The sequence below is a fragment of the Mustela nivalis genome (assembly GCF_964662115.1).
Source record: "Mustela nivalis genome assembly, chromosome: 5".
Classification (NCBI taxonomy): domain Eukaryota; kingdom Metazoa; phylum Chordata; class Mammalia; order Carnivora; family Mustelidae; genus Mustela; species Mustela nivalis.
Genome location: NC_139024.1, coordinates 120,830,590 through 120,848,346, shown reverse-complemented (window position 1 = coordinate 120,848,346; position 17,757 = coordinate 120,830,590). Strand labels below are relative to the sequence as shown.

At 46.1% G+C, this 17,757-nt stretch overlaps 2 protein-coding genes across 13 annotated transcripts; both read right to left on the bottom strand.

Annotated features, from left to right (window-relative positions):
* Nucleotides 1-4: 4 nt before the first annotated feature.
* On the bottom strand, nt 5-13,973 carry DDX39B (DExD-box helicase 39B). 10 transcript variants are annotated; one of them, XM_082732849.1, is made up of 12 exons: nt 13,061-13,973; nt 12,734-12,974; nt 11,161-11,507; nt 10,246-10,373; nt 9,871-9,963; nt 5,680-5,863; nt 4,469-4,587; nt 2,106-2,237; nt 1,072-1,181; nt 829-973; nt 540-687; nt 5-225 (listed from the first exon to the last, which is right to left on the bottom strand). In XM_082732849.1, exons 3-12 carry the CDS (start codon nt 11,369-11,371, stop codon nt 209-211), a joined length of 1,287 nt encoding a protein of 428 aa, XP_082588975.1. In that variant the 5' UTR covers nt 11,372-11,507; nt 12,734-12,974; nt 13,061-13,973; the 3' UTR covers nt 5-208. The 10 variants fall into 10 exon arrangements, with proteins under 10 accessions (XP_082588975.1, XP_082588980.1, XP_082588971.1 ...); XM_082732854.1 differs by having other exon boundaries at nt 11,161-11,405; XM_082732845.1 differs by having other exon boundaries at nt 11,161-11,373.
* Nucleotides 13,974-14,671: 698 nt separating this feature from the next.
* ATP6V1G2 (ATPase H+ transporting V1 subunit G2) lies at nt 14,672-17,195 on the bottom strand. 3 transcript variants are annotated; one of them, XM_082732872.1, is made up of 3 exons: nt 17,088-17,195; nt 16,534-16,634; nt 14,672-16,024 (listed from the first exon to the last, which is right to left on the bottom strand). In XM_082732872.1, the coding sequence occupies exons 2-3, from the start codon at nt 16,591-16,593 to the stop codon at nt 15,851-15,853; spliced, it is 234 nt and encodes a 77-aa protein (XP_082588998.1). In that variant the 5' UTR covers nt 16,594-16,634; nt 17,088-17,195; the 3' UTR covers nt 14,672-15,850. The 3 variants fall into 3 exon arrangements, with proteins under 3 accessions (XP_082588998.1, XP_082588999.1, XP_082588997.1); XM_082732873.1 differs by having other exon boundaries at nt 17,079-17,181; XM_082732871.1 differs by having other exon boundaries at nt 16,911-17,088.
* Between the last annotated feature and the right edge of the window lie 562 nt (nt 17,196-17,757).

Sequence of the window (17,757 nt, the reverse complement as noted above, 5' to 3'; positions counted from 1 at the left end):
CATGTGTTTTTTAGTTTTGTTAAAAAAAAAGTTCAGACAATTTGGTAAATAGGGGTTTAGGAGTGGTGGTGATGCAAAAGGGGGAAGCCATGGGGTGGGGGTGGGGGTTATCAGGGGTAGGTGGCAGTAGTGTCTCCTTCACCCCATGCCCGCTGTCATCTCCTAAACAGGGACAGACTGTCACATTCCAAACAGGTGGGTGAGTCCTCTACCGCGTCTGTTCAACTGCAGAGAAAACATGGCACTATTAGAACAAGACATGGAAAAGACAGTGACCCGCCCCCATGCATGCAGAGGTCTATAGTTTGTGGGTGCAGAGGATAGGATGGGAGTGAGGAAAGATACATAGTCTGTCAAGAGAAAGAGACCTAGAGGTCAACTAAACATCCCAACAGGGGCATCAAGATCAGGGGGACATGAACTTGCCAAGTGCCCATTATACACCAGAGACTTTAGGTACCTAATGAGATTTCAGACACACCAGGGAAAAAGGAGACTCTCAAGAGTTAAGGAGCCAGTTCCATGAGACCCATACTCACTGTAAGAGGAAATGTCTATCTCATCGGGCAGCTCACTAATATTGACTTCAAATCGATCCTGCACATCATTGAGGATCTTGGCATCATTTTCATCTGACACAAACGTGATGGCCAAGCCCTTAGTGCCAAACCGACCTGCTCGGGCCACCTGGAAGGAGACAGAGGGTAGCACTGGGACGACTCCCAAGTAGGAAGATTTGCAAAAGGAGGGGTGAGACAATTAGGTATGAAGAAAAAATTCAGGGAGCAAGATGGGACACTAGGATGCCCACATGGGAGTGGAGCTTACCCTATGCAGGTAGGTGTCAGAATCCTCAGGCATGTCATAATTGAAGGCAATGTTCACCCGCTCAATATCCATGCCTCGGCCAAATAGGTTGGTAGCCACAAGAATTCGTCGTTGAAAATCTTTAAACTGCTGATACCGAGAAAGCCTTTGTGAGAAAGGAAATTAGAAAAATGTTGAGTCCCTTCTCTCAATGGTCTCTTTTCCTTCCCAAGGACACAAAACATCTTTCCATCTCTGACTCACCTCTCCTCCTGGGGCATCCCTCGGTGGATGGCAATGGCTGGGAAGTTCTGCTCCACTAGGAGCTGGGCCAGGGCAATGCAACGCTGCACAGACTTCACAAAGATCACCACCTGGGTGTGTGACAGTTAGGGGATGTGTGTCCATGTGGGATTCGTGAGAGATTATGTACAAGAAGAGTTTTCAGTAACTCCACTCTTCTAAAGAAATTCCTCCTAATCCCCATCACATATTCCTCCTCTGTTCTAAATGTTAACTTAAGCCTTTCTTACTCAGCTCTGATTTTTCCTGAGCAGACATGCTGCAGACAAGGTACAGAGAGTAGTAACCAAAACCACCAGGTAGAATGTAGCTAATGGTAAAAATGAGAAAGTGATAAAAAATAAAACTGAAGTCTGGAAAGATCATGACCAGTATTTCCTACTCATTAGAAACAAATCTAAGCAATCTACTTAATTTCAGTTAAGTTTTTGGTGCTAATAAATCCACAAAACAGGTTAAGTGATGGGGCCTTTCTTCTCAGTAAATAGCATGAGAAGAAACAAATTTAAAAACCTAACAAACCCAAAATGTTTTGGAATTTTTACAAGCTTATGAAATCCCCTCAAGAATTTTCTAGGAACTTTCTTTATTGAGCTTTTTCTTTACAAAACACCTGGCTGTGACAGCGATGTAACAGAAAAGCAGCTCTCACCTTGTTTAAATTCTCATTTAAGGGGCACCTGGGTGGCTCAGTGGGTTAGCCTCTGCCTTGGGCTCAGGTGATGATCTCAGGGTCCTGGGATCAAGCCCCACATCGGGTTCTCTGCTCAGCAGAGAGCCTGCTCCACCCTCCCCTCCTGCCTCTCTGCCTACTTGTGATCTCTGTCAAATGAGTAAGTAAAATCTTTAAAAAAAAAATTCTCTCTTAGAAGAATTGCATTTAAAGCCAATTTCTCGCTCACATTACAGCACATCTTCAATAAATGGATACTTAACCAGGTTTCTGCTACAGTTGGAGACGTGCTCATCCTCCTACTGGACCTTGAACAACTGACCTGATTGAACTCAAGGACATCGAGAAGGTCAAAGAGCTTCCGGTTCTTCTCGTTGTCCTTCAGTTTCACGTAGTACTGCTGCAACCCATGCAGCGTCAGCTTCGTCTCATCATCCACGAAGATCTCCATTGGCTGGGGGGGGAGGGGGGAGTAGGGGTGGGGAACGGGAGGAGGGCAGAGTGGGGGGGTTAAATCTGGGGGGGTGGAGGAACTTGATCTCCAATACACCCCATGGGGGGATGGGGAGAAGAGAAAACTGAAAATCCCACCATACCCCCCAAAATACCCCTTTTAATGTGGTCTCTTCCACATTAGCTCTAATTTCCTTCCTATCAGACATGAGTTTTAAGACTGCCCAACCTCAACCAGGCATGGGAAGGGAACTTTCCAGAAAGGAAAAGGAGCAGTGGGACCACCCACTGGCAAGATGCCATTACCTCAAAGGGAGGTGCCAGAGTAAAGAAAATGGGAGATGATCCCCAAAGGGAGAATGTGGTCTAAACGCCTGGGTACTGGTGGGTCAGAGTTAACTCAGAGATGGTTGTAAAAATACAGGGGAAGACAAGGATTGCTTCATTAGAGCATTCTCTTAACTAAGAGAATGAGGAGGCGCCTGCGTGGCTCAGTGGATTAAGCATCTACCTTCAACTCAGGTCATGAGCTGAGAGTCCTTGGATCAAGCCCCTCATTACACTCCCTCCTCAATGGGGAGTCTGTTTCTCCCTCCCCCTCTGCCCCTCCCACCTGCCTGTGCTTTCTCTCAAATAAATCTTTAAAAAAACAAAACTAAGAAAATCAGATCCACATCAGGAGGATGGGTATCTTCAGATCAGAATGCTACAATGGACGGTCTCAAAAATGCCATGAAAGAAAAGCAAAGGTTACTCAAGTTGAGTAACAACTTGCCCTCAGACTACAAGGGAATAATTTAGATGGCACTGGTCTCTGAACTAAGAGTCAAACCAACTAGAGTATTACAGGGATGCTACCATTAAATGGTGTTAAGAAACAAATTCAGAGCAGCAGACACATACTCATCTGCGCGCATACACGCACGCACACACACGCACACACACACAAAACCCTTGAAGGGGAGGAAGGCAACATAAAAAATATATAAATTGACACAAGACTCAACTCCTGAGTCCAAGCTTCCTAGCACTCTTCACTAACCTGGGGACATAATTAACATGAACACCCAGGGTCCAAGATTTCAGGAAAGGAAGTGTGGCACAGGAGAAAACCAGAAGCCCAATCCCAGAAAGCAGGCTAGTACAGGCAGGCTTTTCAAAGAGTTCCATGGCCTCCTTCAAATCTAATCCTAGCCCCAAGTATAGCTAAAGACAGTTAACACCCCATGGGAAGGAGCAGTACGGGATAGGGAAAGAATACACTGCACTGTGTATACAACAGGCCCCATCTAGCCCCAAACCCTGACACCCACCTGGGTCACATCCAAGTGGAGCTCCTCACTTTACCTTTCCCATATCCCTCTCCTCTGAGCATTAAAAAATTGTTTTAAAAAAGAAAAAAAAAATCTACCCCCCCTTTCAGGACACCCCTCCCCCCAACACATATGGGGGGAAACGGGGAGCACGGCACGCCTTGGATTCAGGAAAAAAACCGGGAACGGAAAAAGAGGCTGGTTTGGTCCTCAGCTTCCTGGTCAGCTTTCCCCGCGGCCTCCGCTGCCGCCATCCACCGCTGGGTGCCGTCCGCATTTCCCCCGCCGCTCCACGGTGCTTCTCTGCTGCTGGCTCACATCAACCGAGACTCCGGATGGGTGCGAGGAGGTGTGGACGGGAAGGAGTAAGGGATCGGGGACTGAGGTGCCAAAGGCCCCCACCCCTGGAGGTGGGGAGGGAGCGGATTCATTGGTGTTGTTTGCTCTTCTTCTGTACATGCCCTGCAATCTGTCTGTCCCTCTCTTGCTCTCCTGCCACCGGGAGGTTATGAGTTTTGGGAAGCAGAAGGCTCCAACTGTCGGCTCGATGCCACTTTGAGGGTGCGTGGCTGTAAAGGACTATGTAGGAGACGATGGGTGGGTGGTAGGGCAAAAAATTCTGCCCTCCCCCAAAAAGAAAGAGGTTCAAAAATGCTGTGATGGAAAAAAAAAAAAGGTCGAACACTACCCGCTCTCAAGTTAACCCGACCAAGTCTTCCGGAGTTTCCCTGGCGCCCGCGCAGACCCTAACACTAGCTGTCTCTGCCTCTGTGTGTCTCTTCAAGGAGTCATCACTCCCCGATGGGCACGTGCCCCCTTCTTGGCACTTGAAGGACAAGGGAGTCTGGAGGAAGAGGGCGCGGAAGGGGAGGAGGCAGTGGGCAGGGAGTGGAGGGAGAGAAGGTAGAAGGGTATTTACGTCTTGCATGAACTTGCGGCAGACGGGACGGATCTCTTTGCTCAAGGTAGCACTGAACATCATGACCTGCTTCTCATGGGGGGTCATGCGAAAAATTTCCTGGACATCCCGACGCATGTCTACAAGAGAAAGGAAAAAAATCATAGGAGAAAAAAGCATTATGTCAGAGACAAAGACCAGAGACCGCCTCCCCAGTGAGGTGAAGACTGCTGGAATAGGGTAAGCAAGATTCATTTCACAGAAAGACTGGTCTCAGGTACTCTATTCACTCTATTCACATAAAATCACATCCACTGCAATATCCCAGTGGAATCTGAAATAAAGACTTAGGGACCAGATTCCAGCTTTGTTTTAACCAGGCAATGTTTTTTTTTTTAATGGTTGTTTTAACCAGTCAAAAAGATAATGAAAACCTGAATCTCACAATTATGATATGGAGATGAAGCCCACGGCAGAGGCTCACAGGCCTAAAACCCTTGAATAATGCTTTACAAAGCCCTTCTCCCTTTCTCCCCTTGCCCAACTTTTCACAAATACTGCACACCTAATTACATTCTAGCTGTCAGAGTCCATTCCATGTTTCCTCTGGATCGTACTTTCTATCCAGCCAGGCAAGTGAGATCCCTCTATCTGAAGCCCACTTTATGGGTCACCATCTGTAACAGCCAAAGATATCTGGAATGACTTATCCCTGGGGCTACGTCCATCCCCACTGTCTCGTGTATTAAATGTGGGTTCTTACAGGTGATTTGCCTTTCTTGTGACATACTGTATTACAGAAAATCCCATAAACTCTCCACATTAATCTTGGGTCTAAAGATCTATTCAGCTATAAATTCTGATATATGCTGTGCAGGGGATGCGAGAAAGTATACAGTTTTCCTCTTTCAGTTTATTATCTCCCCAAACATCCCCAATGAGAAGCTAAAAAGGAAAGAACAGTGGTGTGACTAATGTCTAAGATCAACAGTCACTCCTCTCAAAGAAAAAGAAACCTCCATCACAGAAGGGAAGGACAAAACACACTTCCCCTTGATCACCAAGGATGCTTAAAAAGCCTAAAAAAAACCAAGAGGGGAACCAGAGCCATCAGTCATGGGTGATAGATTAAGAGTCGTCCTGGCACTGAAGTGCTCCTGTAGCAAATAAACATCATCTGGCTCTGAAGGGCAACTCCCAGATCACTAGCCCCACCCACCGTTGCCACTCACCGAGCTGTTCAAGCATCTTATCACATTCATCCAAGATAAAGTGTTTAATGTGTTTGAGATTGAGGCTCTTATTTCGAGCCAGGGCGAGGATGCGGCCAGGGGTCCCCACAACAATATGCGGGCAGTTCTTCTTCAGCACCTCTTCATCCTTCTTGATAGACAGACCACCAAAAAACACCGCGACCTATGTTAACCCAGGAGAAAACAATGTCTCACAAGCAAGGAAAGAGTCCAAACTCCCCACAGTTCCCATCCTTTTAATCTAAATGAATTCTTAGAACATTTCAAAGCAACAAGGAATATTAAACATCACCCAATCTAAAATTTTTATTTAGATTTTATTTTAAATTTTATTTTGATGCCCAAACACTGAAGCTAAGAAACAAAAGTGACTTGCCCAAAGTTATGTGGCTAATCAGAGCAGTCAGGACTAGCATTTTCTTCTGACTTAATCTAATAATCTTCCTTCCCCTGATTCTGTGGCCAGACTTCATTCTAAGAACGAGGACAGCAAGGGCATCTGGCTGGTGAAGAATGTTGACTTTTTTTTTTTTTTTTAAAGGTTTTATATATTTATTTGACAGAGATCACAAGTAGACAGAGAGAGAGAGAGAGAGAGAGGAGGAAGCAGGCTCCCGCTGACCGCTGAGCAGAGAGCCCGATGCGGGGCTCGATCCCAGAACCCTGGGATCATGACCGGAGCCAAAGGCAGAGGCTTTAACCCGCTGAGCCACCCAGGCGCCCCAAGCATGTTGACTCTTGATCTCAGGGTTGAGTTTGAGCCCCACACTGGGTGTAAATTATAAGCAAATTTAAAAAAAGGGGGGGGGTAACAAGAAATCACCAGAGCAAGGTATCACAAAACACCCATGATGGAATATCCAGTTTTTTCCTAACTAAACTCAGATATTTTTCTTTCTATTTAAAGTAGACTCCATACCCAGTGTACAGCCCAATGTAGGGTGTGAACTCACAACCCAGGATCAAGAGTCTGATGCTCAACTGGCCGAACACCCCCGGAAGCCTCTGAACTCAGATTTTTTTTTTTTTTAAGATTTTATTTATTTATTTGACAGAGAGAGATGACAAGCAGGCAGAGAGGCAGGCAGAGAGAGAGGAGGAAGCAGGCTCCCTGCTGAGCAGAGAGCCCGATGCGGGGCTCGATCCCAGGACCCCGGGATCATGACTTGAGCCGAAGGCAGCAGCCCAACCCACTGAGCCACCCAGGCGCCCCTGAACTCAGATTTTTAAATGCCATTTTGCATAAACCTTATGAAATTACTGATTCAACATAAACATATTATTCCACATTAAAAACATAAGGGGAGGGTGCCTGGGTGGCTCAGTGGGTTAAAGCCTTGGGCTCAGGTCATGATTCTGGGGTCCTGGGATCAAGCCCCACATCGGGCTGGCTGGCTCTCTGTTCGGCAGGGAGCCTGCCTCTCTGCCTAATTGTGATCTCTGCCTGCCAAATAAATAAATAAAATCTTTAAAAATAAAAATAAAAACGTAAGGGGAATATTTGTTGTGGATCTGAGCCTTAGTACACTATCAAATGACACCAGAAACTGCTTTCTAGTTTCAAAGAAAGAAAAACTGATCACAAGATGAGACTGTCACAAAAAAAACCTAAAATCACTTATTACAGGACAACCAAGTTTGCAACAGGATATACAAAGCATATCAACTCAAAACAACTTGCCAAAAACGTTTAACTTCAATTAATTAAGCTTTCAAATATGTGTTTCAGTTAAAGGAAATTAGAAAGAAAAGAACTTAAACAACACCATTAAGGGAGTACCAGACAAACCCCACATAGCCTATTCTGTAGAACTAGCCCAACCTCAAACAAGTCACTTTAGCACAATTTTTTAATTTATTTTTTAAAGATTTTATTTATTTATTAGACAGGCAGAGATCACAAGTAGGCAGAGGGGCAGGCAGAGAGAGGGGGCGGGGAAGCAGGCTCCCTGCTGAGCAGAGCACCTGATGCTGGGCTTGATCCCAGTACCCTGGGATCATGACCTGAGCCAAAGGCAGAGGCTTAACCCCACTGATCCACCCAGGCGCCCACTTTAGCACAATTTTAAACAAAGTAAGAAAACGTCATGACAATTTGTATTCAGTCTTTTTTTTTTTTTTAATTTATCTGACAGAGATCACAGGTAGGCAGAGAGGCAGGCAGAGAGAGAGAGGGAAGCAGGCTCCCTGCTGAGCACAGAGCCCGATGTGGGCTCGATCCCAGGACCCTGGGATCATGACCTGAGCCAAAGGCAGAGGCTTTAACCCACTGAGCCACCCAGGCACCCCTGTATTCAGTCTTAACACAAACAATATTCTCTTTTGGCGCACACGGGTGGCTAAGTTGAAGAGCATCCAATTCTTGATCTCTGGGTTTTGAGTTTGAGCCCCACCCTGGGTGTACAGATTACTAAAAAAAATAATAATGATAAACTTTAAAAAATTCTTTTAAGGGCACCTGGGATCAAGTCCCGAATCAGGCGCTCTGCTCAGCAGGGAGCCTGCTTCCTCCCCTCTCTCTCTGCCTGCCTCTCTGCCTACTTGTGATCTGCCTATCAAATAAGTAAGTAAAATCTTTAAAAAAGAAAAAAATTTCTTTTAAGCCACATAAGCTAGTAAGCTAGACCTATAGAGGAGGAAGTGCAATCCTTGCTCACTAATGAGCCCAACAATAAATGTTTAAACAATCATAACAATAGAAACTTCTCTGGTTTTCAACTTTTTAGAATCAACCAGTAACAAGACCACCTGGTGGAAGAACAACAATCAGACAATGTAAAAACTGAAATAAGCGTAACACACACATACGGCATTTAAATTATCTTTAAGGAATTAAAATTAATTTTCGTGTAACAAAAGAATAACGTAAACCAACTACTCTTTCATGAAAAAAATCAAAAACATCTGGAATTTGATAAAATGAGAGAAGAGCAACTAATACCTGGTGTCACAGAAACATTAGGGAAAAAGGAAAAAAAACGTTAACAATTACCTTCTGTGAAGTGAGATTAGAGATAGGAGAACACAAGTCTTCTATTACGAGGCCTTCTACATTACTCCAGCATGTTTAGCCCACACAGACATTATTGCTACTTTGGCTTTTACTACTACTTTTTATTTAAGACTAGTTTAGCTCCATCAGTTATGCATCTGACCTCCACTCAGGTCATGATCCTGGGGTCCTAGGATTGAGCCCTATGTGGGGCTCCCTCCTCAAAGGGGAGTCTGCCTCTCCCTCAGCCCACCACTGGCTCCTGCGTGCTCGCTCTCTCAAATAAATAAACTAAATCTCTTTAAAAAAAAAAAAAAGGACTATTTTTAAGTTAGGGCTAGGAACTCAACACATGAAGTAATGATTAACAGGAGAAAATCCCAATAATCCCAACAAAATCATTGTTCACCACATCCTAGTGGACAGTAGGAAGTTATACACATCAGTGCTTCTCAAACTCCAATTACTCGGAGATCTTGTTAGAATGCATATTCATACCCAGTAGGTCTGGGGTGGTACCCACATAATCTGCATTTTCATCCAAACTATGGGGCTTGGGAACCACACTATGAAAACCAAGATTATATACGGAAGGGGTGCCTAGGTGGCTCAGTGGGTTAAAGCCTCGGTCTTTGGCTCAGGTCATGATCCCAGGGTCCTGGGATCGAGCCCCGAATTGGGCTCTCTGCTCAGCGGGGAGCCTGCTTCCTCCTCTCTCTGCCTACCTGCCTACTTGTGATCTCTGTCTGTCAAATAAATAAATAAAATCTTTAAAAAAAAAAGATTATATATGGAAAACCCAACTCTATTCTGTTGTGGCCCCCAAACATCTTTCAATTTTCTGCCATTTTAAAGAATCCTCAAAATTCACACACAACACTAGAGATATTTTGGCGCTTCCAGCCTTCTCTTGCTAAAAACTAAAGCAAACTAACTTCTCCGAGATTAGAACATAGCAAACATCTTAAAATTACAATGCGTATTCAAAAGTGAACCCTATAACGTAAATCTCTTGCACACCAAAGTCTGCAGAAAACCACCAACTATTATTACCTATACATGACTTTCACATAAAAGTAATTTAACAAACTGTGGACATGAAGACTGCTAGTCTACAAGTCTTCAATGCCTTCAAAGCCCCACACCTCACCCTCCCAGGTCTCTTTACCCTGGCTTACCTTGACATTGGGCATGTATTTAGAGAAGCGCTCATATTCCTTGCTGATCTGAAAAGCCAACTCCCGAGTGTGACACATCACGAGCACAGACACCTGAGGCCGGGTGAGTAGTTGGAGACAAACAATATAGCCCTTTACTATTCCCTCTGGGGAAGCAAACCACCACAAAAGCACATCTGACAGATCATAAATGACTTCAGTTCTGAGATCTAAACTACTAACCCCATCATTACCATGTAATATCCCCTATGGACATCAAAGGTGACAGAAATCATCTTAGCAACAAATTCTGAATGCATCACAGGGCTAAGACAAAACACCCCTCTCAAATATTTCTAACCAAAATGTCCTCCACAGCACTCTCCCCAAGTATACCTGTCCAGTAACTGGCTCCAGCTGCTGCAGTGTGGCCAGCACAAACACCGCTGTCTTCCCCATGCCTGACTTGGCCTGGCACAGGACATCCATTCCCAGAATGGCCTGAGGGATGCACTCATGCTGGACTACAAGTAGGGGAGAAAAAATAAATAAATTAGACTTCGGTCTCCAGATAACTCCACCACTTTTTTTTCACCACGCCAAGCCTATTTTTCACCATTCAATTTCTTAAATGGTTATCAATTTCCAGACCCTTTCTACCTCTCTTCTCCCTCAAATAAATCCCAAAAAGCAGGCCTTCCTAGTTCATTCTTGCTTTAGCCTCCAACTCCAGTGCCCCCTCCTCCATCCTGCTAAAAAGCGTCTTGCACCAACCAACAGCTCACTTTTAGTGCTCCTGACTCTGTCCCTATCCTTAACCTGTAAAAATCTAGGACATGAGTGCCTGCCCCAGGCTATTTCTCCTACTCAGCTTGCCACGCCTTCGGCCAAATAACCCAGCAACTCTGAAGGGCTTGGTAGCTGACCCAGAAGCCACACGCTTTAGATCAGCCATCAAGGTTTCTAGAGACCAGAGCTGGCCTGGCCCAACAGAGAGGGACTAAAGGTCCAACCAGCTCCTCTCTAGACTTTCAAAATTAGAAACCTAAATGACAAAATTTTTAAAAAAACAAGTAAACAAGAATAATAAACCAGTCACAAGAAGAAATGGCAGACCCCTTAAGTTGCTTTTCAAGTATCATATATGGAAAGACAATCTATACAAATCTTTGCTACTGCTAAAATAATTGTTTACCCTTTATTTCCTGATCTAGCCTAAAGTGTGTATCACCTGAGGGACTGTTTAACACACCTGTTTCTTGTATCCTTTGGGAGCCTAACGAATGACTCTATACTGGAAAAAAAATTTACCTTCTGATGGATGCTCAAAGCCACAGTCGACAATGGCCCGGAGCAACTCTGGCTTCAGCAGGAAGTCACGAAAGCCAGAGCTGTGGATGGAGACATAGGAGCCCTTCACATCCTTCTTGGCAGGGGCCTCAGCCCCATCTCCCCCAGCTGCTGTCTCCACCTCATCTTCTTCATAGTCCAAGAGCTCATTGTCCACATCATTCTCTGCCATAACTGGGCCGGCAGGGGGAGAAGGGGAGGGGTCTCTGGATGGGTTCACGCAGAGTTAAGTGAAAACAAGGAAGGAAAGTGGGGGCTTGAGCAACAGTTTAAAAAAAAAAAAAAAAACCTAGTTTATGATAGAAGAGCTAGGGAAAAAACAGATGGAAGACTTATTAGTCACAAACAAAGACTTCACCACCTCTTTCCCATCCCCACACTCTTCCCACTTTCCCTAAACTATGACACCTTTACCTGGGGAAAAAAAACTAAAAGGACCACAAAACATAAAAGCAAGAACAAATATAACACAGTGGCCCCAAGTGATGTAGTTAAGACACAAATTCCCCAAAAAATAAGGATCAGAATAGCATAAACCAGGAAGTAGGAAGGCGAGAACCAGCATATGAATTCCTGATCTGTAACAGTAATGAAGAAAACCGAAAATGAAAAGCAAAATATGAGACGGGAATAGAGAATGGAGAGAACAAGATAACGAGAAGTCCTTAAAGATCCTCAAAGAAACTCTGTGCTTTCCCTATAATCTCCCTAACAAAGCAGCCATCAGTCAAGGGTGATAGATTAAGGTCATCATTGCAGAAAGCGCTCATTTCTCAAAATAAAAACATCATGTGGCTGCCATCTACCTCCCACGCCTCAGTAACCTCCTTCTAGTGCATAAGAAATCCCTGTGTGATTGACGGGGATGGGGGGTGTAAGAGAAATGGCTCAGCCAGAAAAGTATTCATCTCTTCTCCATACATGAGAAGGAAAAACTATTTGAGAGAGACGCTTGCTCCAGCTTTAACAGAAACCGTAGCAAGGGGTCTCACATCACCCTTGCGTTACTTCTCTCGTGGACTCCCTTCCGAAAATCAAACAATGAAACCGTGCATAAACATGCGGAACATGTTCCAAACAAAAGTTCTAAGTCCAGATGAGAAAAGTCCAACTAGGCCCGGAAACCGGCTTCTCCTCCTATTCCCACCTTGGGCCATCAAGTGGACCCAGAGAGAAGAGAAGGTGAAAAGAGCCCCGCCCTCCGCAAATGCCCGGGACCAGAGAACACCTAGCGCCGCCTCTCACCATCGCCAGGGGCTCCGATACACAAGGAGCGCAGCAAAGGAGCAGGGAGCAAAAGAAACACAATGGCGCTGGGGCCACCATCTTGGATTGGGCCCCCTAGCATCCCTACCTCCTCCCCCGCCCCCGACACTGAAAGCTCTGAAAAGGAATGCAAGCAATAGAAATAATGACCCAGCTAGGCCCCAGGGACCAGACCATAGCCTGTGGAACGGGTATCAGGAGTCCACTGGACAGGATGACCGCAAAGAAACTCAGATGGAGGCGGATGATACTGAAGGCCAAAACTTACCTAAGCAAGGCGAGCGCATATGGCGGCGACAACAGCGACGAAAGAGGGAATCAGCCTTCACTTCCGGTTCTCGGCTTCCCTCATCCCCGAGCCTCCCGCCTTCTCGCCTGCAAGCGCGCAGGCGCAAGGGACCGGAAGACGATCTTTCCAGAGTCAATCGTTCCGCGTGCGGTGGGGTTGCCTTTAGAAACTGCCTGTATGGATTTTTCTTTTTTTTAAGCCACTTCTAATTCCTCCGCTACTGCAAGTAACAAAAGACATTAAGGAAACTAGCAACTCCCGCTGTTACCTTTTTTCTCTTATCCTCGTCTACTCCACGTCCCTCACCTCTTCCCTTAGGTTCTTGCCGGGCAGGTCTTCTCTCTAGGCACCTCTCCGTGAGCGCCCCGCTCGGTGGAACAGGATGGCGCGGACTGAGAGTTCCCACGGGGTCCTTGGCCCGGTAGTCAAGGTGACCCGGGTGCGTCTGCGCTATAGCTAGTCTGACCCCAGCTGAGGAGTAGGAACGAACGTGAAGCGCGCTCGTGGATCCTCATCCTACCTTTTTTCTCAGGGGTGGAGACAGTGAGCGGCATTTGCCCAAAATAATGTTGGTCCGCGTAGTTGATGCCCCAAGGACCCTGAAGCTAATGGGCAGGAAATTCGAGGCAGGAAGGTGTCCTGAAACCACTGAGTGGGGCAAGGGGTGGGGTGGGAGGTCTAGTTTCCGCCTCAAGTGTTAAAGATAAATGACAGGGCTTGAGGGTTACACAACACCCCACAAATATTGTTAACTCGACCAGAATGTCCTTAGCCCCGCTTCCAGCAGCCCCATTGTTCAGGTTGAATTTTTTCCTGAATAAATCCTTTAATATACCAGTCTTTGATAACGCCTCATAAGTCAGATGTGATGTCAAAAATGACAGCAAACGTTTGGCTCTTTACCTGTTATCACAGTTAATTGTTTAACACTAAGGAATAGGAATCCTTATTCCCATTTCATAACAAGCAAACAAAGCAACATGTCCAAAGTAACAAAGCTAGTGAGGTGACAGAGCCAGGATACAAATACATTTTATTTCTATTGTATCCTGCCTCCCTGCTTGAGTCTGGTTAATAATTACACTGTGGATTACCTCATTGGTTTAAATCTTTCGTTTGGTGGGACGCCTGGGTGGCTCAGTTGGTTAAGCAGCTGCCTTTGGCTCAGGTCATGATCCCAGTGCCCTGGGATCCAGTCCCACATCAGGCTCCTTGCTCCGGAGGGAGCCTGCTTCTCCCTCTGACTGCCTGCCACCCTGTCTGCCTGTGCTCCCTCTCGCTCTCTCTCTCTCTCTCTCTGACAAATAAATAAAATCCTAAAAAAAAAAATCTTTTTGGTGAAGCAAGCAGTGCTTTCTGTGGCCAAGAGAAGTAACAGTGATTCAAGGATGGTGCCCTTCTGGGCAGTTTTTCCGACCCTAAGTGTTCCAAGTTTGGGGGCACCTAGGTAGCGCAGTCTGGTAAGCATCTGCTTTTGGCTCAGTTCATGATCCCAGGGTTCTGGGCTCCAGTCCTGCATCAGACTCCCTGCTCAAGCTTCTCTCTCTCCCTCTGACCCTGCCTGCCATGAACGTTCTCTCTCGCTCTGCTCTCTCTCGCTCTGCTCTCTCTCAAATAAATAAATAATTTTCCTTTTAAAAGGAAAGAAAGAAAAAGAAAGCAAGATAAGGGACAAAGAGTGCTTGTTCCTACACCAGTTTTTCTCTATACCTGCCATCTATAGTTCTCAGGTTCCCAACAAGTAACCATGTATGTTCCTCACTTTAGAGAAATAATAACACATTAGTACCTTTTGTTTTTCCAACAAGTTTCAAAGAACAGCCCTTTGGGGCATTTGGGGAATATGTAAATAAGGAACAAGAGAGTGACAGAAAATGAGAAATGCTGAAGCAAAAGGAGGCTGCTTCCACACACCAGTTGATTTGCCCATAGTTCCTTTATTGACACTTTTTCATTGTTACAAAGGGAAGGATATTGAGAATGCAGAAAGGAAAGCCATGCATACAAGGGAACATAGCAACACTTTAGGTCTCAGGAAGCAGTGAGCATCTGATGGGTCTTTGGGGAAATCGGAAAAGGGGAAATCCAATAAAGACATAACATAACTTAGAGACAAAAAGACAAAGAAATTCAACATCTTCCTGGAATCACAGTAGAGAGGCTAAGTGACGTCTTCATTACTTTTCAGGGATCATAAAGCTCTGGGGGGAAAGAAGCAGGAAGAACTAATTCTTCAGAGAATTATTAGATTCACAGAATGAATAAGTAGAATTAGAAAGCCATGGACAGAGCGCCTGGCTGGCTCAGTGGGTTAAGCCGCTGCCTTGGGCTCAGGTCATGATCTCAGGGTCCTGGGATCGAGTCCCGCATCGGGCTCTCCGCTCAGCAGGGAGCCTGCTTCCTCCTCTCTCTCTGCCTGCCTCTCTGCCTACTTGATCTCTCTCTGTCAAATAAATAAATAAAATCTTTAAAAAAAAAAAAAAAAGAAAGAAAGCCATGGACAAATAAGAAGAAGCAGCTGTGTTTAGGTTTTGGCAGGTGGGCAGGGAGTAGTAATAATGCCATAAAGCAGCCATTTATTGAATCACAGCTACTGTATGCCAAAAATCATGCGAGGCTTTTAACAGAGTGATCCCTAATCATTGCAGCAACCCTATAAGGTAGGTAACGTCGTTGCCGTCATCGTCATCATCATTATTTCAGTCCTGTAGAGGAGGACACTGGACTACAGGTTAAGTAGCTTGTCCTGTCCCAGCAAGTGGCAGGGTTGGGAAAGGGACCTCAGTGTCCCAGGCTCTGAAACCAAAGTGTTTTCCACATCCTGAATTTTCCACACTACAAATTTTAAGAGGAGTTGGGTGAGGGTGACTTGGGAGTTTACAAGGTCCCAGTGAAGGTTAAAGAACAATAAGGAGATTCAGCTCTGAACAGGATAACTTCTAAATGTCACAGAATTATTGGATCTTGCCCCTAGAATTTCCAGGGAATGGAGAGAAAGTGGGAAATAAGCAGCGAAGATGGTGGGAGGTAATTTTGATTGGGGGATTTCTTTGAGAAAGGGAAATGGAAGGGAACAGTCATGCCCTACAGTGGATCCTAGACAGCAATCCGGTAGTTGGGATGGACCTGGGGCCTGACGTCGCAAACCATGCCAAGAAGTTGGGCCAGGACGCGTTCTCGGTTTCTCTGCTGAGAGCTCTGCATGCCCTGCACCTGGCGTCTTGTAGCCTGTTCCACCTCAGCCGACAGGTTCCCCTGGGAGCCCATGGCCTGGGGGGGGGTTGGGAAAGGGATAGAAGAGAGAAAGGCAAAAGCAGAAACAGAGAAAGAAGGGTCCAGGCAGGTGGAGAAGATCCTGGAGCAAGGCCAGGAAGAAAAGGCCTTGTCAAAACCACCCCCATCCCATGGAAATAGCCAGACACCAAAGAAAGCAATACAATTCTCCTTCCTTTGAGACTTGACATGCAACTTCATCCTAAAACAGACTGTAAAACCCCCACCACCTCACTATACGAGACAATAAAACTCTGCCTTCCACCCCAAATGACATTATACTCCACACAGATGGTGGCAATTCCCCCCAGAAGCTGTACAAGTCTTACAAATGTCTCAGATTCTCTTCGTTATCACACTTCTTTATCAATAACATGGCCCCTGCTAATGGTTCCCTTCAGCCCTTTACCACCTTATTTTCTTGTACAGTCACCCTGTCCACACCTTATCAGATACACCCACCAACTTGCACCCTGGAGTCCCTTCTCAACTGTCCCACAACTCACCGCCTGCTGCTTGCTCTGAAATTCCTGCTCCCGCTCTCTACGGTACTGCTCCACCTCCATCTGTGCCTCCTCCTTTGCCTGCTTCAGACGCCGGGCCTTCCCTGGAAGCAGAAGAAAGGACAGAGGGTGGGGGTAGACCCCCTCACAAAACAAGATAGTAGTGGTCATTCCTTTCCAGAAAGTTTTTCTGCCTTCTCTGAGCCAACCAGGTGCTAGATTTTAACACCCACCCATTTCTTTCCTCCTAATCAACCATCCCAGCCCCAGCTTCCTCCCCACCAACCTTGGATTTTCCCAGGGACTGGAAGGTTTATTGTCCCCCCTCCCCCGCCCCAATTTTCTTTCCAGACTCCTAAGGGAGAGTGGAGGAGACTCACTCTTTCTGGCATCTGCCACCTTCTCAGCCGCCCGCTTCTCGGCTTGCAGGAGCTGCTGGATACCCTGGGACTGACTGGCCATTTCTGTCGTTATGGCTGATGATGTTTTGGATGCTACTAAGGTACCAGATGGCTCCCCCACCCCACCCCCAACACACACACACATACACCGCCTACTTCTCTTCCACCAGCTCCTTGCTGCAGTCCTCCACTACCCCTGGGTCTTAGTGCTCCCCTTTTCTGCTCAGCCTTCCGCACCGGTGTCTCCCCCAAACTGATCCTCCGTCGATGGCTGGCCTCTTCCCCCAGGTCTACACTGGCAGTACCCAGAAAGACCACCTGGGAGCAGCAGAGACCAGGCCCAAAGCTGTCTGGCACCATCGCAGCCGGTGCAGGGTTTTCCCGGTCAGAACGTCCAGGAGTGGGGGCAGGACCAGAGAGGAGTGAGAAGGAGACGCAGAGGGACTGAAAATGGACTGAGAAAGTAAAGAAGTCAACATGTGTCGCGTATTGGAAGAGGATGGTGGGTTTCCCTGAATTCTTCCTACTTCTCTTCCCCTCTTTTTTTCACTCCCTCCCGTTTCCATCTCCTTTTTTGTTTCCCAAGTCTAAATTAATGCATCCATTTCGTTTGCCTTCTCCTACGGTTGTTTCATTATGTCTTTACATATGTCTTTTTTTATCTAGCCCTATTCTTGGCGTCGTCGTGGTTTTCCATTTTCACTATGACTTTTAATCCTTCTTATCTCCCCTGTTTTCTCTCTTGTCATCTACTTTCTCTGAACCATCTCCTCTCTCTTCCCGGTTGGGGGAGGAGAGAACAAATCTTTAAATCGGCCTTTTTACT

Coding starts and splice junctions, on each gene's coding strand:
- ATP6V1G2 (XM_082732871.1), bottom strand. CDS start 17,076: ATGTGTGTGTGTGTTGGGGGTGGGGTGGGGGAGCCATCTGGTACCTTA. Junction 16,635..16,910: donor GGTGGCAGATGCCAGAAAGA/GTGAGTCTCCTC, acceptor TTCTGCTTCCAG/GGAAGGCCCGGCGTCTGAAG. Junction 16,025..16,533: donor TTCAGAGCAAGCAGCAGGCG/GTGAGTTGTGGG, acceptor ACCCCCCCCCAG/GCCATGGGCTCCCAGGGGAA.
- DDX39B (XM_082732845.1), bottom strand. Junction 5,864..9,870: donor AATACATGCCCAATGTCAAG/GTAAGCCAGGGT, acceptor GGGTTAACATAG/GTCGCGGTGTTTTTTGGTGG. Junction 974..1,071: donor GGGATGCCCCAGGAGGAGAG/GTGAGTCAGAGA, acceptor TTTCTCACAAAG/GCTTTCTCGGTATCAGCAGT.